The sequence below is a fragment of the Malaclemys terrapin genome, chromosome 7 (assembly GCF_027887155.1).
Source record: "Malaclemys terrapin pileata isolate rMalTer1 chromosome 7, rMalTer1.hap1, whole genome shotgun sequence".
NCBI lineage: Eukaryota > Metazoa > Chordata > Testudines > Emydidae > Malaclemys > Malaclemys terrapin.
In genome coordinates this window covers 79,973,125-79,997,956 of record NC_071511.1, presented here as the reverse complement: position 1 = coordinate 79,997,956, position 24,832 = coordinate 79,973,125, and the positions used below count along the sequence as shown (strand labels likewise).

General features: G+C 38.2%; 1 protein-coding gene across 3 annotated transcripts in view; it reads left to right on the top strand.

The window, feature by feature from the left end:
* RTKN2 (rhotekin 2) overlaps positions 1-24,832 on the top strand; it is a 100,578-nt gene that overhangs the window by 44,765 nt on the left and 30,981 nt on the right. For all 3 annotated transcript variants that reach the window (XM_054033340.1, XM_054033341.1, XM_054033339.1), the window contains exons 3-7: positions 2,316-2,374; positions 9,980-10,033; positions 11,084-11,201; positions 12,734-12,934; positions 23,287-23,381. In XM_054033340.1, the coding sequence (XP_053889315.1) occupies positions 2,316-2,374; positions 9,980-10,033; positions 11,084-11,201; positions 12,734-12,934; positions 23,287-23,381 (527 nt within the window). The remainder of the gene's footprint in view (positions 1-2,315; positions 2,375-9,979; positions 10,034-11,083; positions 11,202-12,733; positions 12,935-23,286; positions 23,382-24,832) is intronic.

The following is a 24,832-nucleotide window of genomic DNA, read 5'->3' as shown; positions in this document are numbered from 1 at the left end:
AAGACCAAAGACAGGGTAGGCCCACTGCTTAGTGAAGAGGGAGAAACAGTAACAGGAAACTTGGAAATGACAGAGATGCTTAATGACTTCTTTGTTTTGGTCTTCACCGAGAAGTCTGAAGGAATGCCTAACATAGTGAATACTAATGGGAAGGGGGTAGGTTTAGCGGATAAAATAAAAAAAGAACAAGTTAAAAATCACTTAGAAAAGTTAGATGCCTGCAAGTCACCCGGGCCTGATGAAATGCATCCTAGAATACTCAAGTAGCTAATAGAGGAGGTATCTGAGCCTCTAGCTATTATCTTTGGAAAGTCATGGGAGACGGGAGAGATTCCAGAAGACTGGAAAAGGGCAAATATAGTGCCCATCTATAAAAAGGGAAATAAAAACAACCCAGGAAACTACAGACCAGTTAGTTTAACTTCTGTGCCAGGGAAGATAATGGAGCAAGTAATTAAGGAAATCATCTGCAAACACTTGGAAGGTGGTAAGGTGATAGGGAACAGCCAGCATGGATTTGTGAAGAACAAATCATGTCAAACCAATCTGATAGCTTTCTTTGATAGGATAACGAGCCTTGTGGATAAGGATGAAGCGGTGGATGTGGTATACCTAGACTTTAGTAAGGCATTTGATATGGTCTCGCATGATATTCTTATCGATAAACTAGGCAAATACAATTTAGATGGGGCTACTATAAGGTGGGTGCATAACTGGCTGGATAACCGTACTCAGAGAGTTGTTATTAATGGTTCCCAATCCTGCTGGAAAGGCGTAACGAGTGGGGTACCGCAGGGGTCTGTTTTGGGACCGGCTCTGTTCAATATCTTCATCAACGACTTAGATATTGGCATAGAAAGTACGCTTATTAAGTTTGCGGATGATACCAAACTGGGAGGGATTGCAACTGCTTTGGAGGACAGGGTCATAATTCAAAATGATCTGGACAAATTGGAGAAATGGTCTGAGGTAAACAGGATGAAGTTTAACAAAGACAAATGCAAAGTGCTCCACTTAGGAAGAAAAAATCAGTTTCACACATACAGAATGGGAAAAGACTGTCTAGGAAGGAGTACGGCAGAAAGGGATCTAGGGGTTATAGTGGACCACAAGCTAATTATGAGTCAACAGTGTGATGCTGTTGCAAAAAAAGCAAACGTGATTCTGGGATGTATTAACAGGTGTGTTGTGAGCAAGACACGAGAAGTCATTCTTCCGCTCTACTCTGCTCTGGTTAGGCCTCAGCTGGAGTATTGTGTCCAGTTCTGGGCGCCGCATTTTTAAAAAGATGTGGAGAAATTGGAAAGGGTCCAAAGAAGAGCAACAAGAATGATTAAAGGTCTTGAGAACATGACCTATGAAGGAAGGCTGAAAGAATTGGGTTTGTTTAGTTTGGAAAAGAGAAGACTGAGAGGGGACATGATAGCAGTTTTCAGGTATCTAAAAGGGTGTCATAAGGAGGAGGGAGAGAACTTGTTCACCTTAGCCTCTAAGGATAGAACCAGAAACAATGGGTTTAAACTGCAGCAAGGGAGGTCTAGGTTGGACATTAGGAAAAAGTTCCTAACTGTCAGGGTGGTTAAACACTGGAACAAATTGCCTAGGGAGGTTGTGGAATCTCCGTCTCTGGAGATATTTAAGAGTAGGTTAGATAAATGTCTATCAGGGATGGTCTAGACAGTATTTGGTCCTGCCATGCGGGCAGGGGACTGGACTCGATGACCTCTCGAGGTCCCTTCCAGTCCTATAATCTATGAATCTGAGTTTTTCCCTTATCAAAATCTCAGGTAATCTGCATTTTAATTATCACCCTGAAAACACAACACTTGGCAATAAGAACTTCTGTTAGTTGAGGAGGAAATGTTTATCTCTCCAACTTTTAATACAACAAATGGAGAAAGTAAATTATAGTCTCTTTGTGTGTGTGTGTATGTGTGTGTGTGTGTAGGAAAGGGAGAAGCAATAGGCATTACTAGATTCTCTTGGAGTTGGAAAATGTAGGGAAGACAAATTTGCTCACTTACCCTTTAATGTCCAGTTTATACGGTTTAAGGATCCAATCCTCTGTGAAATTAGGTAAATTTACAATATCTTCCGTCAAGAATACGCAGAGCCCAACAACTTAAGCGTGGGCGCCTCTGCATCCAAAGGTAGCCAAATTCTTCTTTAAAGAAAAGCATCTGGACTGAGCATGTGTGAAACTTTAATCTTAAACCTATTCAGCTGTGGAAGTTTTAAAAACTGCTAATGTTATTCAAAAGCTTGCTTTTAGAGGTAAAAGTACATTATTCCAAGCCTTCTGTTTCTTTTGGCAGGTGTTCAGATGTTCGGACTAAAGAGCGTGCAGCATGTAGAGGAAAGGTTGCCATATCAGGTACACAACTGGGTGACTGTTTCATTTTGTAGTAAATGTAGAAAAATCTAATAAATTATATATATTAGCAGTTCTCAAGCATTACAAAGTATATATGATTGGACAGTTTTTTTCATTTGGCCAAATATACAAACAAGGTGGGATTTTAAAAAATGCCTAATTGATTTAGGAGCATAAGCCATTGCCTTTCAGTGGAACTTGTGCTCTTTAGTAATTTGGGGGCTTTTGAAAACCCCATCCAAGATCTTCCTACTACTTTGAAAGACTTTCATATTCTGGAATGTTTTTGTATCTGCCTAAACGCTTAAACACATTTGAAAGGTAAATATATTCATTTACTTGAAAATAAATGTGTTAAAGTCTTGGGATAAAAATTTGAAAAGTGCCCAAATCCTTTTGAAAGTGAATAGGATTTGTGTTAGGTGCTTTTAAAAATGTTTTCTGTGATCCCTCATAGCCCAACTTCTACATGATCCTATCATGAAATCTATAGGATCTTATAATATAGTAGACATTTGTTTGCAGCAACACCGTGTAAGAGCAACCACTGCTTACGAGCACCATTTCCCCTGGGAACACTTTCCCTGTTGTGAATTGTCAACACTCGCCATAACAGCAACAGCTACTTTTAGGAGCAACATAGCAAAAGGGCACCAATATGTTGCTACTAATGAGCGTTTACTGTAATAATAATTAACTTTTATTTAGCACTTCATCAGTACATCCCAAAGTGCTTCACAATCCTTTATTTATTCTCACAGCACCCCTATGGGGTAGGGAAGTAGTATTATCCTCAATTTACAGATACGCCACTGATTTTTGACATGATTTGACACAAGATAAGTAAGGAAACTACAGGGAAACTGAAATGTTAGATTCCAAATGTATCTTTCTAAATTTTATGATAGGAATTGAGGTTCTTCCGACTTGATGAATCAAGTGTTCACTTCCTGAATACATTTTTAAAAAGGTTATACTATAGGTTCTGCACCTAAACAAGCACGTGTACATGTTGGGCCAGCTTTAGCCTTAATGTAAACATGTGCTACTCTGTTGACCTTATACCATGACTAAGGCTATGATTTTGGCACAGGTATTTTTATTAAGTCACGAACAGGACATGGGCAATGAACAATAAATTACAGATTTATTGAAGCCACTGCCATGGGACTGAAGCCGGAGCCCTGAAGCTGGAGCCCAAGTGTTGCAGGGCTGAATCATTGACATTTTCAGGAAGTCAGAGAGGTCTCATAAAATCACGGAATCCGTGACTGACTTGTAGCCTTAACCACGACTGAGGTTGGTTCATAGTGTAGTTGCTGATGGTGCCCACAAAAATCTGGTAGACATTGACAATGCTTTTTTTTAATTCACTGCTTAAATGAGCAATAAACGCCAAAAAACACAAATTAAAATGACTCTATTTTTTATTACAGTAGAGAAAGTTTTAAAGTAAGTTAAATTTGTCTTTTCTTTTTTGGGGTGTGTGAAATATGCTGTTCTGTCACCAAGGCTTAATGGAATCTTGTAATCATTTTGTTGGATGCGAGGGCACATAGAATAGACTCAGAAGGGTGGCAGCTTTATCTCAGCATGGAGTGGGGAATACATTCATTATCCATAATTTTTCTTGCTCTTATATTGTTTTCACGCATTTAAATCCCCCTTGCATGAATAAACTATGTAATTTATCTGTTTTACCAATTACTTTGTCAGCAGACAATAAATTAAATGTTGATCAAAAAGCATAACTGTAATTTAAAGGTCTGTTTTTATAATGATCTATAAATAAAATGTCAAAAGGAATCATTGGATTTAAAACTGATTAATTGTACTACATGAATGTATCTAATTTAAATCCATATGGTTTTACAGCTAATTGTAACTGAAATTAAAATGTGTGAAAATTGATCCGAATTTTTGATAAATGGTTTGTAAGTATCATGTTAAACTTGTTCAAGTAATTGAGTGTCTATATCCTGATGACTTTTTCTGATTAAGGCGTAAATTTTTCATCTTTCATGATGTAGAAGGAGGCATACAAAAGTACTTTTAATTGTTAGCCAATGTAGTTTTTTAGAGCATTAAAGCAGTCATTCATGACTTTCCATGGTTAAAGTTTCAAAAACTTTTCTACTGTAACTCCGTTTCCATATATTTTATAACTTTCAGACCTTTGTCTTTTAAGGTTGAAATTTTCCATGCTCTTTTTTTTTTTAATTTGAGAGATTCCTGTAGCTTTTTGAATTAATAAAAGGAAAATGGACAAAAATACTTTTCTTATTTTAAAAACCGTTACTTTTAGACCTCTAGAATGACTGAAATTTTGAAACTGAAAGGAAATTTCAGAATGTGTCTTGGCTTAGTTTGACTATTTGGCATTGATTTTTAAAAGTTAGGATCATCTAAAATTGTATACTCACCATCCACTGTATCAGGTGTAGCCGTGTTAGTCTGTATCCACAAAAACAAGAAGAAGTCTGGTGGCACCTTAAAGACTAAAAGAAAATTCATCAGGTCTCCTGTACACGCTTAAAAATAGATGAGCCTGTAAGCTCCACCATTGTGACACTTAATATAGTGAATCTTGCCTAAATGTAAATATTTGTATTTAATGTAACTCCTGAAACTGTTTCTACAGTTATTCTGGTTCATGTTCTTGTGTCCCTCTATCACAACCATAGATTTTTCCAGTGTTGGGCACGTGATATGGCCTGATCCGTAATCCTGGTGAGATCTTTCCTGGTGCACAGTTCCTCCAGGAGGAAAATAGATTTTCTGTGGTTTGCAGTTCTCCTCAGTCATATGTGTCTGGGTAGTTGGAATAGCTCCACTTCTGCATATTGACTCTTGACCTGCCAGCTCTTGTTCAGAGGTGATTTAAACATCTCCAGGTTAACCAATCCTTTTCTGCACCTAGGGGAAGGTGTTTGGCAATGTAGTTATGCATTTGACATCCTCATTGAGTATTTTGAGCCACGTGAGCCACATTTCCACTTGTGTAGCTGTCAGTGACTTTTTAAGTGGTTCTGTTGCAGTTAGGAAGCTTTTCCAAGATTTCAGGCAACTAACTGCTGTGACCATGAAGCAGATGTCTGGTATCTTCAACCTGTTGCAATCATTCTATTTTGCTTGTAATTGCTCTCCTAATAGCCACAGAAGCAATTCCAGCAAGCACAAGAAGGCTGCTCACTGTTTGATTTAGGCATCATATGATGTAGCAGTAGCTGTTAATTCAGCACATGGTCCAGGTTCTTTGTGTGAGCTGATCTTTCCCACAGTTGACGTGCATATTCAGCTGTCGAATAGCAAAGTGCAAGTGCAGTGGCTGTTAGTGTTGCTGGGTTGGTTCCCCATTTAGAATTTGCAAGTTTCCTGAGTATGTTGTTCCAGGTGCTAACTTTGCCTGTTGTCTTCTTCATGTGTGCCTTGGAGGAGAGAGTGCCGTATAGTGTCACTCGAAGGTAGACAGGATTTCAGTGCTGAGTAACCGATACCCCATTCCAGATGATGATGTGCTGTATATTGGCCTCAGATGCTGAGGATGGAAGAGACTCACTTGTGTTTTGGCTGTGTTGGCATGCAACTGGTTCTTAGTGTAATAGACCAGATGGTGCCGATATTAATGTAGCTTACATCAGGGTGAGATCCTTGGCTGGAGCAGCAACACATAAATCGTCGGCATAGATAAAACTTCTTGTGCCGAGATGGAACAGTTGATCATTCGTGTAGATGTTGAAGAGTATCTGCAAGAGTATGCTCACTTGTGGTAGGCCATTTTCTTTTGCTGCCATAAGCTCTGCTTCCTGTGTCGTTCAATGTAAGAACATCAGTGCTCTAGTAGAGATTGTATCAGTTATTCAAAGTGTTGTATTTTTTAGAGAGGAGCCTTCAGTAATTTATTATGTCATATCCTGATGATAGGACAACAAACATAGTGCCTGTTACCATATCCTTTTCAAGGCCATCTTTGTAGTATTGACTGATGTTTAGTACTTTTCCGGTGCATAATTTTCCTGGGTAGAATCCACCTTACTCTGGGATTAGTTGCTTTTCAACATGTGGTGATAGATGATTTGAGATGTGATGCTTGTACAGTTTGCAGAGGTGATAATAGTGATATAAGCCTGAATTTCTTCGGCTCCACTGCATCCTTCTGTGGCTTCAGGAGTGCCGCAACACATGCTCATTGTTTTGTGTGTAGCTGAGCACTTTAAACAACGTAAGTAACCGGTTCTTTGTTGCTGCTTCAAAGTGTTTGATTTGGTCAGTCCGAATGTCAGCTAATCTGGTGGCTAGATTCTCTAAAGCTGTAAATCCTGCTGAACACCTGTGACTACAATATAACCAAAGAATTTCTGCGCTTGCAGACCAACTCAGTCGTCAGCATAACCGACTGACTGTACCTGAACATCAAAGCAGTCGTCAATGTCATTCAAAATGGTCCTCATCAAGACAGCACTGACAATAATATCAGCAAATGTCAAAGAGCTCTGGTGTGCCAAACACAACCTGGTAGCCAAAATGTGCACAGACTACAATTGTGAAGAACTGGTCTCTGCACTAATGGAGGAAAAATGGAAGTCATGGCAGAATCTTATTGCAAGTACGGATATGACCCATAGCAGTAAGAGAGCATGGATTACCATTTGGAAGCTTAACAACGACCCAAGAAAGGCAGAGCAACACTACCACATTCTTGCAGACCAGGTCAAACACCAACTCTTCGAAAATAGCAGGGCACCAAACAGACAACCCAAATTGCGGCTTGAGTAGCAAGAAGAGCAGGAAATTTATAATTTTGAGGCACAATGGAAAATAACCGAATTAACCTCCAGAATAATGCCCTCAAGAATGGCAAAGCTGCTGGTCTAGATAACTTGCGTACTGAACAAACACTTTGGACCAGCAGTAAGGTTGTTACAATTAAAACAACAAGAAACCTTGGATGAAAAATCCTCTGGGAATAACTGACTAATGGAATTTGCTGAAGAAGTATCTGTGTATTTTTTCTGTGTACTTTCTGTACAGACCAATTCCACAACCAGTAAAGTTCCTATATAAAAATGTGTTAAAGATTTTTAATGAAAACCAGCATATTTGCACTAATGCCGTTCACAGTCCCAAGTCACCTAATATATTGCATACTCTTTATATAGTTGCTGTATTGTACTTCTGGAGCCAACTTTGTTTTATGGAGTTTGCTTCATGTGACATGTATTTGAGGAATAAATCTATAAATAACAATAGGCACTGCTGTCTGCCAGTGTCAGATATAATTGAACTTAACAGGATAGATGAACTAATATGTTTGTTTAAAGAAATACCAACTCCATTATTAGTTACCGACAGCAAGTGACTTAGAAGAATTAAGCTGCTCTGCCTTTAGCCCTTTAATATGGTTATAAAGTAAAAGGTAACCTTTTCTTTTAACTAAAAAGTAGGGTCATCAAGTGATTAAAAAAATTAATCGTGATTAATCGCACCATTTCTTTAAATATTTTTGGGTGTTTTCTACATTTTCAAATATACTGATTTCAATTACAACACAGAATACAAAGTGTACAGTGCTCACTTAGTATTTGTTTGATTACAAGTATTTGCAGTGTAAAAAAACAAAAGAAATAGTATTTTTCAATTCACCTAATAGAAGAACTGTAGTGCAATCTCTTTATCATGAAAGTTGAACTTACAAATGTAGAATTATGTACAAAAATACTTGCATTCAAAAATAAAACAATGTAAAATTTTGGAGCCTACAAGTCCACTCAGCCCTACTTCTTGTTCAGCCAATTGCTCAGACAAACAAGTTTGTTTAAATTAGCAGCAGATAATGCTACCCACTTCTTGTTTACAATGTCACCTGAAAGTGAGAACAGGTGTTCTCATGGCACTGTTGTAAACGGCATCGCTAGATATTTATGTGCCAGATGCGCTAAAGATTCACATGTCCCTTCATACTTCAACCATCATTCCAGAAGACATGGGTCCATGCTGATGACGGGTTCTGCTCGATAACGATCCAAAGCAGTGCGGACCGACACATGTTCATTTTCATTATCTGAGTCAGATGCCACCAGCAGAAGGTGGATTTTATTTTTTGGTAGTTCAGGTTCTGTAGTTTCCACATCGGAGTGTTGCTCTTTTAAGACTTCTGAAAGCATGCTCCATTCCTCATCCCTCTCAGATTTTGGAAGGCACTTCAGATTCTTAAACCTTGGGTAAAATGCTGTAGCTATCTTTAGAAATCTCACATTGGTACCTTCTTTGCGTTTTGTGTAATCTGTGGTGAAAGTGTTCTTAAAATGAACATGTGCTGGGTCATCATCCGAGACTGCTATAACAGGAAATATGTGGCAGAATGCGGGTAAAACAGAACAGGGGACATACAATTCTCCCCCAAGGTGTTCAGTCAGAAATTTAATTAACACATTATTTTTTTTAGTGAGCATCATCAGCTCCTCTGGAATGGTGGCAGAAGCATGAAGGGGCATACGACTGTTTAGCATACCTGCCACGTAAATACCTTGCAATGCCAGCTACAAAAGTGCCATGCAAATGCCCGTTCTCACTTTCTGGTGACATTGTAAAGAAGAGGGCAGCAATATCTCCCTTAAATGTAAACAAACTTGTTTGTCTTAGCGATTGGCTGAATGAGAAGTAGGACTGAGTGGACTTGTAGGCTCTGAAGTTTTACATTGTTTTGTTTTTGAGTGCAGTTATGTAAAAAAGAATCTACATTTGTAAGTTTCACTTTTACAACAAAGATTGTAAGAAAGTGCTTGTATGAGGTGAATTTAAAGACTATTTCTTTTGTTTATCATTTTTACAGTGCAAATATTTGTAAGCAAAAATAACATACACTTTAATTTCAATTACAACACAGAATACAATATATATGAAAATGTAGAAAAACATCCAAAATATTTAATAAATTTCAATTGGTATTCTATTATTTAACAGTGCAATTAAAACTGCGACTTATCATGATTAATTTTTTAAATTATGCTTAGATTTTTTGAGTTAATCGCATGAGTTAACTGCGATTAATTGACAGCCCTTCTAAAAAGCTTTTTAAAATTTTTGTGTCAGCTAAGGTGATCCAAACTTGGTACGTAATTGCAAGTGGTATTTGCTCAATGACTGGGAAGGCAAGAAAAAGCACTTGCCGCACAAACTTCTCCAAGTTTGCCTTAAATATAGAGGGGTTTTCTTTCTTGTAGCAAAATGAGTGGTTCCGAGCACAAACATAGCAAGAGTATTTCACTTAACATGTCTTCACTGTAAAATGGACTTAAATATCACTCAGAGCAGCCACCCGGAGATGTTATTTCAGATTCTTAAATAAGTTTATAAATTATGCTGGAATAAAGAACATTTCTAAAGGAGAATGACACTTCATATTGAACTAGTTAAATTATGAAGTTTCTTTTGGCACTAGTGGTAGCGATAGAATTAGTTATGCTATTTGTTGGATAGAAAGAGTAGGCCCTACTATGGCCAGAAATAGAACGGTAGAAAAACAGACCAGAAATATTCTGTGTTTTATTTGGACTGCAGGTCTACACTGTTGCTTATAACTTAATTTTTCCTTTTCTTCTTTAGATATTCGCATACCATTAATGTGGAAAGGCTCTGATCACTTCAACAACAAAGAAAGTATGTTAGATTTTATTGAACTGTTATATAAACAGGTAATGTTAATCAAAGTTTAAACTGGACATGGAGTTGAGACCCTCCTTTTCACCTATTTTTTTTTTTTTTGAGAGAGTTTTGCAGGGCTATGTACTATCTGCACTACTGCACAGTAGCCCTTACCCTGAAGGTAGTGGTGGTAGCCGTTTTAAATAGGTTAGAATGATGCAGTTTCTATTCATTTAAATTGCTACTACTGAGAAAGTGGTGCTGTGGAGAAGCTTGGGCATATATGAGCTGAATGAAACTCTAATACTGTATGTTAGGTCGGTGTTGGAGATGCTTTTGAGAGAGAAAGATTGAAACTTCAGAGGAAGAAATAGAAAAGTGGCACCACTAAGTTGACTAATAGCTAAAAAAATTCAGAATAAACTTCTTGTATCTTTTTGCCTGAGTTTGAAGGAGTATTTGGTGGGAGATGCCTTTGCCAGAGAAGAATTTAAATGAAAGTTCTGTCTGTTGACATTGAGTGGATTATTTGGTAGTCTTCACAAATACACGTACTTTGCTATGTAATGGAGATTAACCCTAAATCTGTTCCAGCTGTCACCAGGCATTGATTTCACTTTGATTTTTCAATAGGGTCAAAGGGGCTTAGTATGGCAAAATACTCTAATCCATGAGTGCATTCATAATACAGTATGCACTCTGGTGTTCAGCTGTTTTTGTTTTGTTTTAAATCAATCCTATTGAGCACAAATACTTTTTATTAAAGTTTCTGAAATTATTAGCAAATATTATAAATGCCTGTAGAAAGGGATGCTTGAGTAGAGGTTGAAATTAATTTTTTTTCTAGAAATGTTGCTCTACAGATGCAGCAAGTTTGATGGTTCAACTACAAAATGCATAACACTCTAGAATGTATAATTTATGATTACAAGAATTCTTTGATAACGCATCATAGATTCAAGTTAAATTTCATTTGAAACTCATTTCAGTGTCTTCATTTACAGGAAACCTTTAACGTTGTGTTACATAACATCTCTGCTAAAACATTTCTTTGGTTCTTCCCAGGATCACAGCGCTATGCAATTTTTTGCTTATTCAAAATGGGAGCTGAGGTTTTTGATACAGACATGGTTATTGTGGATAAAGCAATAACTGATATCTGTTTTGAAAATGTAACCATATTGTGAGTATCAATTTTTGTTGAACGAAGTAAACGTGTTAACTTTTGTGTTTTCTTATGAAAAAAGACATGATGTGATATGGTCTTGATCCAACAGCTACTGAAATAAATGGAAGTTCTTCTGATGACTTGGATGGGTGTTGAATCCATCTCTTTACCCAAGGAATTTGGGCTCCTGTATAGTGATGCTATATTTAGCTGCATCACTATATGCCGTTTCCATTGTGTCATATTCAGAAATGTCTTATTGTGATTTAAATGAGTGGGGCTGGTGTGTGCGTGTGTGTGTGTGTGTGTGTGTGTGAAATTAAATTAATGCATTGAAACTGAAAGTATACAGAGCTTCACGTAAACAAGAAACATTAATACTTAAAATGTTGGATGCAAACACCACATACGGCTGCTATGTTTTTGTTTGTTTGTTTTGTTTTGTTTGTTTTTTTATGTTAAGGATCCCATAGTTCACCTCCTTATTGACACTAGGTATTGAAAAACAAACAAACTCCCTGCTTGATCGTCCACTGCACCTTTATGAGCCTGTGCCATAGCCACCATCCTTCTCCTTGTGAAAACTGGACAGGAAGTTATTAATTCCCCATTTAAAAGTGGAGGAGGAATTGGGCTTGTATTCCTTTGTGTGTTTTTAAAGTACAAAGAAAGGTTGTGAGGCACTTAGGTTTTTTTTCCTCGTTTTTAATTAGAAATTTGAGTCATATCTACCCTGGAAGCTCTCTGGTAACTCAAGAACTAGTTAAAACAAAAGTTGATAGACTAAAAACTGAGACATTGAGAAGGAAAGGGATTTTTAAACAGACTTTAAGAATGTTTTTTGTTAACCCCTATTCAAATGAATATTTAAGGCAAAGATTTAACTCCACCCCTTAAAGGGTAGGAGAGCTAACAATAGACCCGCAGTAAGTCTCGCAGCAAACCACAGAAGACTATTTTGATATTCCTGATGTTTCTAAGTTTAAAGAATTTTTATAAAATCTTTCTTTCTAAAGCATAAAAAAGTAGAAAGGGCAACAAACTATTTAAAAAATATTTGTAGATCTTCTTAAGTCAACCCCTTAATTGCCCAGGTTTCTGTCTAACAACTTGAGAGAACGTTTCAATCCACGCAGCTGTTGTTGATACATATAGCAAAGGCACATTAGAGAATGCAGGGCTCTTGGAGAAACTAATCCAAAGGCATAGTTTAAACCAAACAATTTCAGTGTGTTAAGAATATTTATTTTTTTATTATACACTTTTTTTTACTATTTATGCAGTTCATTTTCTACAAATCTAGACTTTTCATAACCATCACTTAGAAATCTGTATTTATAATGTTAGTTTATGGGATAATTATAACATCACTATAATGATTTCTATCCTTAAATTGCTGATACGTACTCTTGTCCTTAATTCCATTTTAACATACAATTTGTTCTGGCAATCTAATGGAATTCTTTACCTTAATGAACAGTATATGTTATTGTACCTTCAATTTGTACTCAGTTAATTCACAAACTATCCAAAAAAATTGTTTTCAGTGATGAAGCGGGGCCAGACTTCCAAGTAAAGTTTGAAGTGTATAGTTGCTGTACAGACCAATCTCCAACTATAACAAACACTCCTAAGAAGCTAGCCAAGAAGCTTAAGACATCCATTGGTAAAGCTACTGGAAAGAAAATCAACTCTTTGCTAGAAGAAGACAACCCTGAATCCTTTTCATTCACTGATCCAATCATACCGTAAGCTATTTTTTTTAATTGTTTCTTCTTGTAGGCTAAAATATCTTGTAGAACTTTAGGAAATTGCTAAGATACGAGTATTTCAATATATGTCCATGTGGAACACAATTTTCATTTCAAGTGAAAATCAGAATGCAGGAGTGAATTCACATCATGTACATCAGCCTTGGGTCCTGATTCTGACCTTAAATACATGAACAGGTATTACCTCATCACCACACTGCTACAAAAATCTACTATTGTTTACAAGCTACATAATCAATTTCTTTTTTAAACAGACATGAGAAAACATACATGGTAGTAATCAGCAGGTGGAACACCACAACTGCACACTGTGCAGTGTGGAATAGTTGACAAATATTTTGACTGAGGTTTTCAAATTGGGGTGCTTAAAGTTAGGCCTCATTAATCTATATAAATAGAAGTGGCCTGATTTTCAAAGGTACACAGTACCTTCGGTTCTCTTTGACTGTAGTGGGATTTGTGGGTGCCAAGCACACTTGATACCCTTTAATACTGCTGTTTGAAATCTTAATGCTTTAATATTAAATGGAAAAAAACTGTTAATGTAATGATTAGACTTTTTAAGGTGGGAAAAATCTGAGGCCCTCTAGTCCACCTTTTGTGCAGTACTCAGTACTGTCCCTACTGACTATACCATATCTAACATATTGTGAATAGGGCTGCCTATTAATCACAGTTAACTCATGTGATTAACTAAAAAAAATTAATGGCGATTAAAAAAATTAATCGTGGTCAATAGCAGTTTTAATCATACTGTTAAACAATAGAATACCAATTGAAATGTATTAAATATTTTTGGATGTTTTTCTACATTTTCAAATGTATTTATTTTCATTACAACACAGAATACAAAGTGTACAGTGCTCACTTTATATTATTATTTTTGATTACTAATATTTGCACTGTAAAAATGAACAGAAGAAATAATATTTTTCAATTCACCTCATACAAGTACTGTAGTGCAATCTCTTTATCGTGAAAGTGCAACTTACAAACATAGATTTTTTTGTTTGTTATATAACTGTATTCAAAAACAAAACAATGTAAAACTTTAGAGCCTATAAGTCCACTCAGTCGTACTTCTTGTTCAGCCAATCGCCAAGACAAATAAGTTTGTTTACATTTACGAGAGATAATGCTGTCCGCTTCTTATTTACAATGTCATGTGAAAATGAGAACAGGCATTTGTATGGCACTTTTGTAGCTGGCATTGCAAGGTATTTACGTGACATATATGCTAAACATTCGTATGCCTCTTCATTCTTCAGCCACCATATCAGAGGACATGCTGACGACGCTCGTTAAAAAAATAATGCATTTAATTAAATTTATGACTGAACTCCTTGTATGTCTCCGGCTCTGTTTTACCCACATTCTGCCATATATTTCCTGTTATAGCAGTCTCAGATGATGACCCAGCACATGTTCATTTTAAGAACACTTTCACTGCAGATTTGACAAAATGCAAAAAGGTACCAATGTGAAATTTCTAAAGATAGATAGAGCACTTTACCCAAAGTTTAAGAATCTGAAGTGCCTTCCAAAATCTGAGAGGGACGAAGTGTGGAGCATGCTTTCAGAAGTCTCTCGTGGAAACTACAGAACCCGAATCACCAAAAAGGAAAATCAGCCTTCTGCTGGTGGCATCTGATTCAGATGATGAACATGTGCAGTTCTGCACTGCTTTGGATCATTATCTAACAGATCCTGTTGTCAGCATGGATGCATGTCCTCTGGAACGGTGGTTGAAACATAAAGGGACATAAGAATCTTTAGCATATCTGGAATGTAAATATCTCGCGACAGCAGCTATAACAGTGCCATACGAACACCTGTTCTCACTTTCAGATGACATTGTAAACAAGAAGTAGGCAGCATTATCTCCTGCAAATGTAAACAAACTTGTTTGTCTGAGCAATTGGCTGTACAAGAAGAAAACACTGGGTGGACTTTCTAGGCTCTAAAGTTTTACATTGTTTGTTTTTATTTTTGAAAGCAGTTATTTTTTGTAACTAATTTTACATTTGTAAGTTCATCTTTCATGATAAAGAGATTGCTCTACAGTCCTTGTATTAGGTGAATTGAAAAATACTATTGCTTTTGTTTTTTTACCATGCAAATATTTGTAATAAAAATAAATATAAAATGAGCATGGTACACTTCATATTCTGTGTTGTAATTGAAGCAAAATATTTGAAAATGTAGAAAACATCCAAAAATATTTAAATAGTTTTCTATTATTAATTTTTTTAATCACTTGAAAGCCCTAATTGTGAATAGTGTATTCAGTGATGGAGCTTCTGCATCTTACCTTGGTTCCTGTTCCATATTTGAACTATTCTTTCTAATAGAAATACCCTTATACTTTTTAAAACCCTTTTTTCTGGTACTCCTAATTATCGTTCTCTGTATCACAGTACTTGTTCTTTCAGATGTGTAAACTCTAATTATGTAAGCTCCTTTTCCCCTAAGCCATACACCTGCAGCTCTGTTTTTTTTCTTATACAGAACTCCTCAAGCATTTTAACACCTTGATAGCTGTACTCTAAATATTTCATATCTTTAATATTTTATACTGAGGCAGCCAGCACTGTACACAGTTCACTATCATATATGTTTATGCTACAGTGACTTAGAAAAAGGGAATATTACCTCCCTATTTTCCCAACATTCTGTTCTACTCTGTTGTATGTTGGAAGAAACAAAGTAAAATGTACTAGATTTTTTTATTAGAAAGATTGCTCTTTTATCCTCTCTGCATTATTATCGCCACTCTGCATTCATGCACCAGTGTCCAAAGTTTCTCATTTGTTGTTGTTTCCATAGTATATGCTTATAGCAGCTTTTCTGCCCACTTACTGTAAAACACAAGTGTGTGCAATATCTAAGGCATTAAATGCTTACTAGCCACTTGGCAGGAGCTTACTTAATTGAATTTGGCACAGAACAGTATTTTCTTCAAGCGATGGTCTCTATTGTATTCCACTGAAGGTTATGCGCATGTGCCCGGAGCCAGAACTTTTGAAAGTAGTGTTGTTCAGCATGTGCCCTTCTATTGCCTCGTGGTTTTGCCCGAGGTGATAAAGGGTGGGATGGACCACCAGCGACTCCAGTTCCTTCTCACTGCTGCATGGTCCAAGTCAGAGCTTTTGTTGCTTTCTTGTCCTTAGTGACACATTGTCAACAGATTTTAGAAAAATTGATTTTGGCCTCATTCATAGTTATGGTTTTATTGTTTTAGGATTTTTTTTTTTTATAAGTACTTTCTAGTTTCATAGTAGCTGATAGGATTAAGGACTTGGAATGCAGCTTCAGCGGTTTTCCTGCGAAACAATCCCTCCTCCCCACCCATCCATGCCTGGGTACTGGATTAGACCAAAGATGCCAGGATTCAAAACATACGCTTTCTGCCCTCTCTCATTTTCCATCAGTGATGAACATCTGTGCTGTTTGGAGGAGTCCCACATTGTGTCCAGGTGTAGTATCTGCCTCTCCTTCCTTGCCCATATGTGGAAAAGCCAAGTTCTTTGACTCAAAAAGCACTTAATGGAGGCTGCCATGGGGCCGAAATTGGATCCTAGCCAGCGAACCCCCCTGTACATCAGCCTGAGCAACCTAAAAGCCCTCCCTGTACCGTGGAACCTCCATTCGGCTCTGCTGGTATCAGTGCTGCGGACCCCGTGCTGAGGCCCAGTCATGAGTCCCAGCTTCTCGTGAACCATCGGTTCTGAGACAGATGCCCTTACCAGTTCTGGTCCCATCAACAGACCGGATACCACTGATGCCTGGGAGACTCAGAAGTGTTCCTGGGGCCCCCATGAGCTATTCGCCTTGGAGGGACTGAGGTCTCCCCGTGCTCTGACGTGCTCACCTTCTGAGAGGGCCCCTTCCTCCCCCACTACTTCTGCCACATGCTACTCTGACACACCCCATTCCAATGGTTCTATCGGCAACGCCATTTGTGGAGGTCTCCAATTCGGAGGATATGAACATTCGACACAGCCCGCCACTCCCACTCTCGGAGCACAACTATGGAAGGGTTCTGACGGCACCGTGGCAGTTCCGCACTTTGCCTTACCCATGGAGCTGGTACCCTGCTCCTTGTGCACGAGCTCAACAGCAGCAAGATCAACCACGTTGGCCATATTGGAGCTCACGGCCTCAGTATTTGCCCTCAGAGCGGTCCTGTTTGCCTCAAAAGGACTCCCCCATCTCATCCCCACAACCTTCTTCCGGCAGACGTTCAGTAATGGGGTTAGATGACACACTGATTTGCCCGGTTCAGATGGTACTGGTGAATATGGAGAGACTCCCTTTGTTGTCTCCAGATGCTGCCAGTCATCGACAACTTCCTCCCCACCAGAGGACTGCTGACAGTTTCAAGAGCTGCTACAGAGGATAGCCAATGGTTTTGAGATCCCACTAAGAGAGCTGTAGAACAGTCAACATCAGTTACTAGACATTCTGCATGCATCGGTACCAGCAAGGGTGGCTCTGGCAATCAACGAGGCCATTCTTCAACCAGCACGCACCATGTGGCATACCCTGGCCACGTGTGCACCACCAAGGTGGCTAAGAAAGGTTACTATGTCCCCACTAAGGTGTCAGAATTTCTATTTTCACATCCTCCGCCAAACTCCTTGGTGATATAGGCTGTGTGGGAGCAAACCAAACAGCAGCACCCATGCTCCATCCCGGCAGACAGGGAAAGTAAGACCTTTATGGGTCGAAAGGTCTTCTCCTCGGCTGGACTACAGCTATGGCTGCAAAGGGTCTACTCTTCTATACACCAATCTTTGGACACTATACTCGGCATCCCACTGGAAGTCATCTCCTTACCACTGGGATGCCCTTCTTCGCCAAGTTGACACAACACAATAGCAGGCTCAAGCACTCAAATCCACGGATGCTACACCTGAAAGCTTGGTTTTTGGACGGACACCTCCATTAGCGTGAGACTGCTCATTAGCAGTGCAAGAAGTCCTCTCCAGTGGCCGAAAGGACTCCATGAGATGCTCCTATCAGGCCAAATGGGTGTTTCACTTCCTGGGCCCAACGGCAAGGCTGTGGGCATCCCAAAGCTCTTAGATTATTTCCTCTATCTGAAAACCTCAGGTCTCACTCTCAGCACCATCAAAGTTCATGAAGCTCCCATTAGCGCCTTCCACTCTCCAGTGGATGGGCATTTGATTTTTACCCACCCCTTGACTGCCCGATTCTGGAAGGGCATTTTATATAAATACCTGCCTGTTCAACCTATCACTGCCCAATGGGACCTCAACCTAGTCCTTACCTCATTAATGAGCCCCCAGTTGAACCATTGGCCTTCTGCTCTTTTTTTCCCTTTCCTTGTTGCCATTACCTCAGCGGGGGGAGGGGTGGTTGAACTGGGAGCCTTGATCGCAGACCCCCCTTTCGCTACATTCCATAAAGACAAGGTCTAACTCTGATTGCATCCCAAGTTCCTACCAAAGGTGGTTTCCTGATTCCACCTCAACCGACACATATATCTACCTGTCGTCTTCCCCAAACCACATGCCTCTAATGAGGAATGACGACTTCATTCCCTTGATGTGTGTAAAGCCTTGGTCTTTTGCCTCCAGAGAACAAAGCCATTCCAGAAGTCTCCAAGGCTATTTGTCACCATAGCAGAGAGAATTAAAGAGCAGGTCATTTCCATCCAGAGAATCTCTAAATGGGTCTCCGGGTGTATTATGCACTGCTATCAATTGTTGGGATGCTTCCTTCCAGGTTGGATACAGGCCCATTCAATGAGAGCGCAAGTATCAACCGCAGCTGCACTCCACGACATGCCCCTTGCAGATATATGTAATGTAGCCACGTGGAGTTTGGTACACACCTTTTCCTCCACTACGCTCTAGTATGTGATTCCACGACAGACGCCTCATTCGGTACAGTGAGCCTCCGTTCTACAGTTCCGTCATCTTCCTCACATTCTCCTCCTATCTAGACGCTGCTTGTCAATCACCCTCAGTGGAATACCATAGGACCATCACTCGAAGAAGGAGGGGAGGTTACTTGCCTGTATCTGGAGGTTATTTGAGGTGTGCGGTCCCTATCTGTATTCCAATCCCACCCTCCTTCCCCTCTACTGTGAATCTGATAAATCTGTGGTGGAGAAGGAACTGGAGATGGTGGCAGTCCGTCTGGCCCTTTATTGTCTTGGGCGAAACCACAAAGCAATACAGGGGCACATGTGCGGACCACTGAACAATACTATTTTCAAAAGCTCCGGGTGCATGGCACTTGCACATAACCCTCAGTGGAATACAGATAGGGACCACACATCTCGAGGAACCTCCAGTTACAGGTAAGTAACCTCCCCTTTTTGATTCCATGTTTTTCCACAGTCACATAATCTGTAAGTGCTGTTCCCATAATAAATAGTCATTTTTAAAATAATCTTTAAACTTTTGTAGTTTGCCCAGTAACATTTTCCAACACTTTTAGTTTGCCTGTGATTTAAACAAAGTGCCTCAATGGTAATTATTAGGAACTTTTAAAAAACTATTCAATGGATGTTGTTTCTGTGAATAAAAAGGTAAGACAGAATAGTCGTACTCTTTAGTGTCATATTCTAGGTTAGACATTAAGTGAAGCCAGAGTCATGGTTCATAAATCTGTTCTACTGCTTTGTAAAGGGAAACGTTAAAAAAATTCCAGTTTTCTTTGTCAAACTAGCAAGACTGTTTATTGGCTTTAGCTCAAAAACAGGCCTGTTCCAAGAAATCTTACCCAGTAGGACGAAACAAAATCTTGGAAAGCTCATTCCAACATGCTCCAACTCAGTACAATGTATACAATTTGGTCCATGTATCAATAAGCAATAGTCCTAAAGTATCTGAATTTTAAAGAGTGATACTGTGCACCAGTGAGGCCTCACCTAGTCTCCAGTCTCCCACATTTTTCATAGGAATTGGCTAGCCTCTTAAAGTGTTATTAGAAGTCTGAAGAGGCAACATCGATAGCAAATACAAAAATCTGGTTGGTAACAATTTTAATCACATTAGTTCTAGCCTATCTTCTGTTCCAGGTCCTGAACTATTGTTCTCAGAAATGGGACACAAATTTATTTAAATAATTACTTGAGTATCTGAAACCCCTAAACACCAACCAAACATTTATCCAACACTTTTGTTTTAAAAAGAACTCTAGTGGCTAAGGCAATGAGAGGATTTAGGCATGTTCATTTAGCTGCTTCAGCTTTATTGTCGTCAATGGTTTTGAGTAGGCCTGTGTTGGAGTAATGGGTTAATTTAGAAAGAAATATGTTGCAGAGGGTCTGGTGATTAGCTCAGCTAGATGCATTTGCCATGTATCCAAGTTAAGCAGAGACATCCCTTCAATGGCTTTGTTTTGTTTTTAGGTGTAGCAGATAAATTAGTTGTTAGCCATATTTACCTGCATATGGTTTACAGCTTTCAAAGAGAAAAGTAACAGCAAACCATCTAAAAGTAGCCCTCTTCTCTCCTGAGCTCTCTGTCTTGACTCCTGGTGACTAAGAGCCTCCTGAGATAGATTCTCCTATCTTTCTTTTGGGAGGAGAGATGCCCTTCAACATGTTAATGGAAGGGGATTGGGGGTGGGGGTAGGAGAGGAGTAAATGGAATGTTAACGTTAAAAATGTAAATATTCAAATAATGAAATGAGAGTTTCTTCTTAGGTAACACTGACATTATACACATATATGGATTACTGTTTCCACTATTAACTTTTTTCTTATGCTATAAACGAGATGTGACCAAATTAGTGTCACTGTAGCTCGGTTGGTACTAGCAAAACTCAATTTGAAGTGTTACGTGCTATTAACAGTAACATTTGGGGACTGACAAATCACAGCCATTCATCCCAAAAAAACAGTTTTAATTTCAGTTGCACACACTATCACTTAAATATTTTAGTGAACAGCTTCTTTATCTAATGGTAATTTATCAAATTTTGCTTCCCATCTTTCCTTGAGAGATGCCACTTCCAACCTATATCATTTAATAGTGACTCTTGCATCTTTAACAGGCCTGATAGAAAAGCCGTCAATATATTTTTTTCAAGGTGGCTACCTGTGAGGTTCTGGGGAACAACTGTGTTATAGCATCTGGTTGTGGATAACTTAGAGAATCTAGGCTAAGTACTAAATATATTATGATATTTATTTAGAGTTTAGGCATCTGAAATGAACAAATGTCCATTGATAGGAAAAGTGGTCATGTGGTTAAGGAACAGGACTAAGAGTCAGAGCATCTGGATACTAACCTCTGTGTCTCTATTCCCTTATCAGTATATAGGTATGTTCCTCTACCTCACAAATGTTGTGAATATGACTTGATAAAGCGCTTTTGAGGTTGTTAGATGGAAGGTTGCTATACAACTGCAGAATACTATTCCATAAGTGACATTTGACCAAGAATGGTTAGATGTGACCACAAAGAAACTGAAATACAAGACAGTCAGCTAATTATCTCAAATGTATAGTCAAAACACTGTCAGCAATGCTGATTAGCCCATTATCAGTACTTATTTTTTAAATTAAAACTTTTGGAAATGATATTGAAGTTGGCTGAAAGGAATGACTGTTAAATTTTAGAAAACATTACTGTAAAACATATTTTTAAAATAAGTCGTTTTCTTTGGTAAAGTTACTGCTATAATTAGTCATGCTTGATGTAACTTGAAAATCAGTACAAAAATTTATGAGAAGAAACTAAACTGTGTACAGTTTAAATAGCACAGTCACAGATGATTGATTTATACATTATATTTATACCATATTGGTACCTAGTTATGGAGAATCTTTTGCTTGGGGACAGTTTATCACGATGCATACATGTATGCTGACACTTTTGTGTTCAGGCATGTAAGGATTCCCCCCCTCCCACCCCACCTCTTAATAGGTTATACAACAATAATACTTGACACACACAATGCCAGTATCACAAGCCTCTCAACACTGCCATGAGGTAGTTGAGTATTAGAATGGAGGCACTACCTCTTTGCCAGCTATGTTTCCTTTTTTGGCTTCCTCTCCTACAGGTAGGAATAGGGCAGGGCAGCTCGTGCTTCCTCTTTGGCGCCTGTTTCTGCAATGCCATTAGGAAAAACATTATTAAAAACATATTTAATATACTTTAGTAAGAGTAGAAGGTGATGGGAGAGCAAAACTTTAAGTATCTTTTAATCTAATTTTGCTTTCTGTCCTTTTCCCCTATTACTCAATAGTCTTACTTTGTACTGAAGATATTTTAAGGGTATGATGCTAAAGCTATTAGTGTGAATAGTGAGTGATATTGAGCAGTTTTCTTGTGAACTTCACTTAGTTTAAACTCATTAGCCAAAGGGAATAAGTATTACATTGCTGGGCTATAAATCTGTTAATCTGTCTGAAGTGTATTTGAAAAAAGATTAAACATGAACAAAGTTTGTATTAGGTCATTTCAAGAGCAGCATTCCACATGCACTATGCTGAATTCTAATTATGATTTTTCCCCCCCACTAGATAAAAGCCAGAACAAAAACTTAATGTTCTGAGGTTTGTAAGTGCAATTTGTCAAATGATCCATCTACACTATAAAACTTACTGTCAATGATTTCATTACCGCATAGCCTGGTCTTTCTGTATAGAAAGAATCAAACTGTTATACTAATATTACAAAACCATATTACAGTCCTGCTAGAACATGTGATTTGGTCCCTGCTATAAAGGCAAACCAAAGCATAGAACACAGAGCTCTATAAAACTTTTTTTTTTTTTTAAAGAGATATGCAATTAGAATAACATAAGAAAACCGACCAGGCTAAGTACTAAATATATTATGAAACATAATGGCATATGGGTCACAAAAGTCAACAAAATAGTTTTTCAAACAAGATGTTTGTTCCAAGGAATAAATGTGAAATAAAAATAAAAGAGAATACCCAAGTTAGTTTTAGTGTAAATGGAGAACAGAACATGTCAGTCATAAAACCCCTGCCTCTCTCACAAAATATTCCTTTAATGGCAACGGGTGATACAATTAAAATCCTTCACTCAGTGATTCAGAGTGGCTATTTCCAAGCAATGTGAATACATGATAAACAGAAATATTCTCAAAAAGGTACACAAACTATTTTGTGGGGACAAAGAGCTAAAACAGGCATATGCAGACTCTTGGTGATTAGCTAAACTTTGTGGTTATTAACAAGTGCTGCCTGGCAGTTAACATATTTAGATACGGTGGGATGGTTATCTCTAGGACTGTCTAGACTCCTTTTAATAACTGCCTGAGAAAAGTCATGTAGAAATATTTAAACCTTGCCTTGTTTTTCACAATCAGTGGTGCAAAATACAGTTTGCTGGCACATACCACTTTGGGGTTGGAGAGTGCTGAGGACAATTTCAGGACCCACAACCTTACCATTACAGGAAATGGTAAGTACACAGGGTCCCGATTTAAGGAAGTGTGTTTAAAAAAAAAAAAAAAAAAGCTAGTAAAATCATGTATTTCCATTTTTAGTAAACTAAAAGGCTTATAAGATTTAGATTATTTTTATTGGTACTTAATATGTGGCAACTTTAAATAAAATATTTTCAACTGTTTAAAACTAAACATCTACGTGTAACTTACTAAATTGAAAAAAGACTTGTAAAACTTCTCTTTTAAAGTTCAGATCCAAATTTAATGCATCACATGTATGGGTAACATTTTTACCCACATTAATATCTTCTGATCACTTATAAGGAAAGATTCAATACTCGTGTGGATTTTGTGGTCTGAATACTATACTCTTTATTCTGTCGGTGTGGAAATGTTTTTAGTGTCATAAATGGTAGGTAGGAACATGTATTGCTGTGAATAAAGCAGTTGTGGAAGGGATGCAAGGGAGAAATGCTTTGTGTATACAGGCAGACTGTAGCAAGAGTGTTTCCCCTAAATAGATACAAGTAATTTCCATGTTAGGGGTCTGAGGAAGCCTGGGTATATGGGAAAATGTCTGGCTATTGGATGAAATGCTTATTCCAAAACAAGTGATGTGCTTCAGAAGTATATTCGAACTCAAAAGAGAATTCCTATTGCAGATGGTTAAACAGTATCCAGAGAAGGGAGATGAACTGCACCAGAGACGGGCATCCCCTACTTCTGCACCCTGGCCTTCAGTGTGTATACATACACGCTACTCATGTCTACTTCATTACAATATTTTAACATTTAACTCTTTAAAAAATTAACTTGTTATAATTCATATTTTTCCTATTTCCTACCCTTCATTTAACTTTTTTTATCTTGTTATATTTTTCTTTTTGCTTATTTCCACATGTTGTTTTGAGCTATTCTAAACCTGATTGTTCCTTCCTTTTTAAACCCACTCTATGGTTTGTTTTCTTTCTTCTTCCCTTTAATCTCACTTTAGTTTGATTTTTAGCTTTAGTTTGATTTCCCTTGCTGTCCCCGGTCTCCAGAATCTCGTCAGAATCTCTATATCTCTCCACCCCAAAATCCACTTAACTGACTGTCCAGTCACTCAGCCCCAAGTGCATTTGTTCTGTCCACAATGCTACCTCACTGCAAAGACTCCTGCATCATCTCCCCCAGTATACAGTCTTGCAGTGGCTGGGAATAGAGTATCCAGGAACTGGTTCCAGGAGCTGCATCTCCCTCTCCCCTCACAAAAGTCTCGCACAGCTGCTGAGAGTTTTCTCTGCCATTTTCATTCCAATTCCTATAGCTGTATAGAAATTCTCTCCTTTCCTCACAAGAAAGGAACAGTGTCACAGGAAAGAGAGCTGTTTCTTCCTCTGTAGGCAGAAGGAGAAGCGGTAAACAGAGTAGAGGCTTAAACGCCATTAGGTCTTTTAGGCACCGATTCAACACCTCAGTTAAG